General features: G+C 39.0%; 1 protein-coding gene across 1 annotated transcript; it reads left to right on the top strand.

Moving 5' to 3' along the window:
• The first annotated feature begins 252 nt into the window (after positions 1-252).
• Positions 253-1,152, top strand: LOC122075695 (transmembrane protein 230). The gene is made up of 2 exons (XM_042640831.1): positions 253-670; positions 763-1,152. Exons 1-2 carry the CDS (start codon positions 481-483, stop codon positions 882-884), a joined length of 312 nt encoding a protein of 103 aa, XP_042496765.1. The 5' UTR covers positions 253-480; the 3' UTR covers positions 885-1,152.
• The last annotated feature ends 7,528 nt before the right edge of the window (positions 1,153-8,680 follow it).

Here is an 8,680-nt window from a genome sequence, read left to right on the forward strand (position 1 = left end):
TTTTTTTCCTGGGAGGGAAAGGTCGGAGACTGAAAATCGAGGAACCCCTTTCGGATCGGGCATCTCGTGTTTTTTCATGGATCGGGTCTTGTATTCTGTCAACCAATCAAATGGGTTATTTGTTCAGGACCGTGGGATTGAAAAAGTGCCACGTGTTGATTTATGAAAATTCATTGGAGTATGGTTGGAGCCGAGCCGAATCCCCTTCATACCCCTCCCCAAAAAACATAGAGTGTCACCCAAGGCAAAGAGTGCGCGTTACGCATCAGTGACGGAGTAAAAGAGGAGCCGGTGTCTTCACGCCACTGTTGCCGTCTTTCATCTTTATCTTTCTGGAACATCTTTTCTTTGATATTTCAAACCCAATTTCCTTTCTGTTTCTTCCAAAGCTTACATTATAAATCTGAAAAAATTGATAATCAATCCCTTTTCTCTATAGCCTAAGCAGTGGATTAATTTCTGCCAGTTGAAGCTTGTCCGATGGCGTACGTAGATCATGCCTTTTCGATCTCAGACGAGGACATAATGATGGAGAATTCTTACGTCGTCCATAACCGACCTCCGATCAAGGAAATTGCCCTAGCTGTCTCTCTGCTCATTTTTGGAACTCTGGGTATCATTATGGGGATTTTCATGGCTTACAATAAGGTTGGCGGAGACAGAGCTCACGGTAAATGAAACCCTAGCTTAGATTTTAGATTTTTGCATTCCCTCCTTTACATTTCTGGTTGGATTTGTTGATTTGGGTCTTTGTTATTATAGGGATTTTCTTCGCGGTTTTGGGTTCGGTTCTCTTCATGCCGGGGTTCTATTATACACGGATCGCTTACTATGCTTACAAGGGATACAAAGGGTTTTCTTTCTCCAACATACCGCCTGTGTAGAAAGGCCTCAGAGCTGGGAGCCATCAATTTTTCTCACACCATGTACAGATCTTTGGCCTAGCCTCCTCCCTCTCCATCTAATTTCTTCTATTGTCTTGTTTGAACGATGTAGATGTGTAGATGAAAGATCAGCGATGTGTGTTTTATTGCAAATATAGTTTTGTGGTATTGTTCATAAACTTCACCAAGATCAGCTCCTCACTGGAATGTATTGTTTGGTGTTGATTTTTTTTTTTAATTAACTCGTAATATAGTTATAATTACTGCATGTCCCAATGTATATTTGTTATCCTACAGATTTAAACAGCTGCATATCTCAAATATATATTTGTTATCCATAGATATAAACAGCTTCTCATTGTCGAGGCACTCATTAGGAGGGTCATGGTGGAGTTGGTTTTTGATTGCTAGCTTCTATGGTTTCTTATTAATGGCAGTAAACTATTTATGGGATTTGATAATTTAGGAGTCCTATGGCCAGCTCAGAAGTAAAGAAATGTGTATGTATCACTGCTAAGATTGCACAGTTTTTTGACGGTTACACATTTTGCAGCAACCCTAATTTCCCTTCCTTTTTTTTTTTTGTTTCTTCGTTGCAACTTTGTTCTTTCAGTACTCATGGTATTGACATGAATGACCATATTCTTATTCTGAAGTATAAGTCTTCTGATGATATCCACCTTAAAGATGAAATTAGAAAAGGAAAATTACTAAATGGAAATACAAATAACTAAATAAGCTATGATAAATTGGCACTTCCCCTTTGTAGATGTCTCATGTCTCCACAGTATGGTGTTTTTGTGTTGACGTAGGCAGACACACATGTTTTGACAACTGAGGGTATCTCTGCCATAAGCAGCTGAACATATTTCTCTCGCTTCCTGGTCTCCCCCCTCCCCCCTCCCCCCTCTTCTCATTCCATTTGGCAGCAGATTCTAGTGTGATACTACTTTGATGTTTCCTACTATACTAAATTCCTTGTAGCTTCTTTTCCTTAGGACACGTACTAACATATATTATGATAGATTTAAGCTTAAGTATACAAGTTTCTTATTTGTAAACTGAAGTATACATGTCTTTGTTGCCTTTGGTTTGACCATTGGCTTGCTCTTTCACCTATACAATTTAATTTTTTCTAATTTGAAGAGGCAAGGTCATGGAAGTACCTTTCATAATGTGGGGCTGTGGGCATCATATATTCCCAAAGTTAGGGCTCCTTTTACTGGTATAGTCACTTGGGATCCTCTTCTTTAGAGGATATTCAAATAAAGAGGTTGTATCCGACCTTCCATGTCCATGTCTATGTGTGTATGTATCCGTATAGGTTTATCACTTATTTTAGTCTCTCAATCAAATTTAGAGAATTTCTTCCGTGGAGGTAATTTTTGTAGTTGGGAAAAGGGAAAGCCTCTACAAAAGTGACTGGGCAGAAAAGGCAAGCCTGGATTGGTCGACTAAAAGGAATTTATGGAGGAGAACCTTGTTTGTGCCATGTGCAAGGTTGATGTGGGAATTCTGGCTTTTGGATACCATGGGAACGACTTGAATTACCCACTTGTCAAATTTCAGGCCTAAAAATTTCAATAATTATTTTCTGCTGAATTTTAAAGTCTTATTTTTCCACTTGGCGGACCTGTTTGGGTGAAACTTGACATGAGCAGGGGACCTTGGGGTCTACTTGTCCACAACATGTCAACACATCTGAATTGCCATGTGGAATATATTTTAAATGAAAAAACTGTGTTTCTTGAGTGATATGTTTACTTGGATTCAGTTCCATATCTATACTTATTAAATCATGCCATATGGGGTAGGAAAAATACCACCTGAGTTAAAAGATTTTGTAAAAATTAAATTATTTTTTGTTGGTTTTAATCAAAATATGAAAGAGAAAATCCACTAGAGGGAAATGGGTTATGCGCACCACAGGCTTACCACTCTTTCTTAGTTGTTGACAATTACTTATCTTTTTAGCATCTTGGGGCTTAGGAATTTGACAGTAAAGAGTTTAGATTTGCTAGATATAACGAGAAGAAGAACACTTAACATAGCTTGTATACTAGATACTAGATGGAAGGGTAAGAAAGCTAAAGAATTAAATGAGTATAAACTTTAGTATACTGGGTTTAAAAATAATAGTACTGGGGTGGGAATAGTAGTTGATGAAGATTAAAAAAATGATGTTGTGGATGTTAAAATAATTACTAATAGGATAATATCCATCAAACTTGTGTTAGAAAAAGAGGTAATCAATTTAGTTAGAGCTTACGCACCCCCAGTAGGATTGGATGAAAATATTAAGAAACAGTTTTGGGAACACATGAATGATTAGTTCAATCAATCAGTCAAGGAGAAAAAGATTATTATAGGGCGAGATCTAATTGGACTTGTTAGAAGAGATGGTGGAGGATATGGTTTTGGAGAAAGGAATGACACACGGACTTCAGTTTTAGAATTTGCTGTGGTTTATGATTTATTAATAGTAAAAACATGCTTTGAAAAGAGAGAACATTTAATAACCTCCAAAAGCGGGCAAAATAGTAGCCAAATAGATTTCTTTCTAACTAAAAGGATAGATGGGTTATCATGTAAAGATTGTAAGGTTATACCAAGGGAGAACTTAACTGTGGTTATTGATATGTGCTTTAAAAGGTTGAATCATAAGAAATGTGGGATTATAGGATAAAGAGGGTGGAACTTAAATGGAAAACAACTTGAAAACATTTTCTGATAAATTCGTAAGACGAAGAAGGTGGGACTTTGATGGAGACAGTAATATGTGTGGAATAAGATAACTACATATACTAAGAATATTTTTAAAGAAGTTGTAGGCAAATCTGAAGGAAAACGACATTCACTAGAATTGAAGCTAAGAAGATAGTAGGAAAAGCAAGGACTAAGTAATATGAGGATATTATAGGTGTATTTTGCATCAATATGTGTGTTTGTATTTTGAAAATCAAGTAATCAACAGTTTGGTTGTCTATGGTTGACATTCTAAATCTTCTAGTTTTTCTTCAAGTTCCTTCTATGTTTATTTATTTTCTTTAGCAAATCTTCCCAGTTCCATTTGAGGACTAAAAACAGAAAGGAGGAATGAAATGAAAAGGTAATTTGTCAGTGAATTGGCAGCACCTGTACCTATGATATAATTTGTCTGTGCATCCTCACACTGGAGGGAAAACAAGCCCATTAGAGTGCAGGAACTTGGAACGGATTTGGCATTGTTCCCTCACTGGTGACTGGTATCAATAACTCAGCAGCATTTGGCATCCCAACAATCTTATAATTTTGCTCTGCTCGAAAGCTTTGGGTAACTGTGAAAGTCTGTTACTGATCTAGTTCAAAAAAACAAGTTGGCCAGCAGCAAACCAGGCTATCAAACTGGGCTAAGAATGGATTAATAGGCTTAGTTTGAGTGCCAAATGGGTTGTATAGGCCATGGGCTTTATATTTTTGTGTTTACTGTTGTAATGGGCCAATTCCAATTCTATAAGCATAAATATTAGTGATGCGGATACGGGTTCCAAGAACAGGAATCGGATCGCTTAGGGCCCACAATAAAGTAGTAAATTCAAAATATAAGGAGTAATGGCAGTTCTGTAATTAACTGAAACTAAAGGGAGGTGGCAGTTTAGTAATTACAAGAAAGCTAGAAAGGATTGGGAGACTTGTAAATAAAAGGGATCTAAAAAGGAGGAAAGGAGGTTAAAGTAATTGATGGGATATGAAGGGGATTAGAATTATAGACCAGGGGTAGTCTTGGAAGCAATTATTGGGCATGGGTAAGTAGTAAATAAAGGTGGAATGGAAGGGGTATTAATATAGAGATAAAACAAAAGAGGGATTTTTACACAAAAGAACAAATACTAAAGGACACAACTCAAGGGGTTTGAGGGGTATAATGGGAAAAAACCAAATTAAAGGGTTTTAAACCACCACTCACGAGTCTTTCTTCTTCTTCCTTGGATCCAAAACAGGGGCGGAAAGGTTGGACAGCTTCAAATCAATAGAGGTTCCTCTGCAGGTCTCGGTTTGCTCTGAAACTTCAAGCGAGGATTGCCAAGGAGGTGCTCTAACAAACTCACAAAACTAACCTTGGAATCTGCAGGTTGGAAGGCTACGGGAGGAACCTGAAAAAAGGACCTGGCGGCAGCCTGGGGTTCATACCTGAAACCAGTCTTGTAACCCACCACAGAGGAGGACTTTGGAAGTGATCCTCTAGGGTCTGAATCGCCTTCAAGGTAGGAGCCTTCGACCAAAATTTCAGAGTCAAGTGGTATCAGAATAAGGATGCAACAAGCTCTTGTCTGTGTTAGGTATCACCGCCCAGCAGAGACGATGAACAATATCTAGCAGTTGAGAAAATAAAAAAAAAGGAAATAAAGGAGAAAGTAACGGAGATGAAGAAGAACTAAAGAGGAAAATAGGAGAGGGAAAAGAAGAGATTAGAAGATTTCAGAGAGGGAGAAAAAAAGGGGTCGGCAGCCATGGTTTCAAAACCAAAGAAATTTTCAACCAAGTTTCTATTCATCAAATCTAAAAAACTGAGTTCTTCTCTATTACGTGACTAATATAAAGGAAAAATCAAACAATTAATGGAAACTACTTGAAAATGGAAACTATTCTAAAATTAGAAGCTTGCTAATTTAAAAAGAAATTAATTCTAAAATAATAGAAAATCAAATCAATAGATATTTCTTTCCTAAGTCCATCGTGCAACTGCATCAGCTCTCCCGGTTTTAAAAGAACTCGACTCCGTTGAGTTAGGTCGTGCTCCCAAGATATCCTTGTAAGTTGCTCGTTGATGAGGTGGCACGTATCTCGAAGCAGAAGATGGGAACATAACACTTATAGGAGGGAGAGTAGGCTGACGTGTCACTAGTGCAGGAGTTAGTCGACGACGTGGCTTGTTTGATAATGTGTGTGACCTCATTAAGTACATACGACCTCCTTGCTTCACTTTGATGGTGTTCCGTGCACCATCATAGAGAATGCCTGTATGTCGCTGCCAAGGTCGTCCTAGAAGAATGTCGCAGTGTGCTAATGGGGTAACCAAACAGGTGACATGGTACTGTATCGGCCCAAATTGTAAGTGTACTCGAATAACTGCAGTGGCCTCTTCTTGAGCTATGGGTCCAAAACCTCGCACGTGAATCTTCTTGAAAAGCTGCTTCTGTGGAAGGTTGTGTGCTCGAACAAATTCAGTAGATATAAAATTTGCTTCTGCCCCAGTATAAACAATTGCATGAACATCAATAGGGTCGGAGCCGTGCAGGAGAGTACCCTTCTGTCTGAAGAGAGGAGCCTTATCAACTAGTCTATTCGAAAAAGATGAAAGGCTAGTTGAATGAATTTCTACATCCTCATCTTCACAATCGATAATATCATCGTCCTCGAGGGGATAAGGATATAAATGAGATTCATCTTCACTCTTCTTTGTCGACTGCTTCTCTGCTACGTTCACAGAACGAGTCCTGTTGGGACATTTGTTGGAATAGTGACCCCTCTCGCCACAACTATGGCATATGATATTCTTCACCCCGACACTATCCTTGTTGAACTCTTACCTTTTCTCTTCAACTCTACGAGCTTCAGGCTTCTTTTCCTCCATACGTGGTGGAGGTCTATAAACTGAAGAAGTCTTGAGCATACCCTTCCAATAAATGGACTTCGCTTCAGTTGTCTTGGCATGAACTGCTGCCACATCAACAGACCTGAAATCAGTGTTAGCCAACTCAAGTCGAATCTCAGTACTTAACCCATTGATATATCGCATCACTCGTTGCTGGTCTGTTTCTTGAAGTCGACACCTTGAAGACAACTTGTGGAACTCAAGGGTGTAGGATTCAACATCTTTGTTCCCTCGTTGCAAGTTAAGTAATTTATGGAACATTACCTTTTCATAATTAAGAGGAACAAAATTTTCAGTTAGGATCTGCTTTATGACCTCCCAATTGGTAACGGGTCCAAGTCTTCTGACAAACCTTGCATGTAGTACATCATCCCACCATGAACATGCATACCTAATAAACTTGGTGATGATGAGTTCACACTTCTTCACGTCTGGAAGAGACATATCCAAAAATTCTCTCCACTTTGGTAAGCCAGTCAAGAAATTCCTTAGGTCTCTTTTCACCACTGAACTGGGGAACCTCAACTTTGATGCCATAATCTCTATCAGAAAATTGCTGAGTAACATCCTGAGGAACAACTGGATCAAGTTGCTGCCTCTGAGGTGTATGTTCGATCCATAAAGTGTTGAGCTGAGGAGGTAATGTAGAGGATCCTTCTTTAGCTCGCTTGTCGGACCTCTTCATAAAGGCAGTCATCTCTTCCATAAATTTGTCAAACTTGGCTTTAGTCCTCTCAAGCCTAGCATCAATATTCTGTTGGTTCTCGGCTAACTCGCGATACACTTTGCGCAACTCAGCATGGGTGATGTGACTTGCCATACCCTTCCAATAAATGGACTTCTCTTCAGCTGTCTTGGCATTAGCTGCTGCCACATCAATAGACCTGAAATCAGTTTTAACCAACTCAAGTCGAATCTCAGTACTTAACCCACTGATATATCGCATCACTCGTTGCTGGTTTGTTTCTTGAAGTCGACAAAGAAGATTGAAGATGAATCTCATTTATATCCTTATCCCCTCGATGACGATGATATTGTCGATTGTGAAGATGAGGATGTAGAAGCTCATTCAGCTAGCCTTTCATCTTTTTCGAATAAACTAGTTGATAAGGCTCCTCTCTTCAGACAGAAGGGTACTCTCCTGCACGGCTCCGACCCTATTGATGTTCATGCAATTGTTAATACTGGGGCAGAAGCAAATTTTATATCTGCTGAATTTGTTCAAGCACACAACCTTCCATAGAAGCAACTTTTCAAGAAGATTCACGTGCGAGATTTTGGACCCACAACTCGAGAAGAGGCCACTGCAGTTGTTCGAGTACACTTACAGTTTGGGCCGATACAGTACTATGTCACCTGTTTGGTTACCCCATTGGCACACTGTGACATTCTTCTAGGGCGACATACAAGCATTTTCTATGATGGTGCACGGAACACCATCAAGGTGAAGTAAGGAGGTCGTATATACTTAATGAGGTCACACGCATTATCAGACATGCCACGTCGCCGGCTGACTCCTGCTCTAGTGACACGTCAGCCTACTCTCCCTCCTCTAAGTGTTATGTTCCCATCTTTTGCTTCGAGATACGTGCCACCTCATCAACGAGCAACTTACAAGGGTATCTTAGGAGCACGACCTAACTCGACGGAGTCGAGTTCTTTTAAGATCGGGAGAGCTGATGCAGTTGCACGATGGACTTAGGAAAGAAATATCTTTTGATTTGATTTTTATTGTTTTAGAATTAATTTCTTTTTAAATTAGCTAGCTTCTAATTTTAGAATAGTTTCAATTTTCAAGTAGTTTCCATTAATTGTTTGATTTTTCCTTTATATTAGTCATGTAATAGAGAAGAACTCAGTTTTTTAGATTTGATGAATAGAAACTTAGTTGAAAATTTCTTTGGTTTTGAAACCATGGCTGCCGACCCCTTTTTTTCTCCCTCTCTGAAATCTTTTAATCTCTTCTTTTCCCTCTCCTATTTTCCTCTTAAGTTCTTCTTCATCTCCATTACTTTCTCCTTTATTTCTTTTTTTTTTTTATTTTCTCAACTGCTGGATACTGTTCATCGTTCTTTTTTTTTTTTCTCAATTGTTGGATACTGTTCATCGTCTCTGCTGGGTGGTGATACCTAACACAGACAAGAGCTTGTTGCATCCTTGT

Source organism: Macadamia integrifolia, chromosome 4 (genome assembly GCF_013358625.1).
Source record: "Macadamia integrifolia cultivar HAES 741 chromosome 4, SCU_Mint_v3, whole genome shotgun sequence".
NCBI lineage: Eukaryota > Viridiplantae > Streptophyta > Magnoliopsida > Proteales > Proteaceae > Macadamia > Macadamia integrifolia.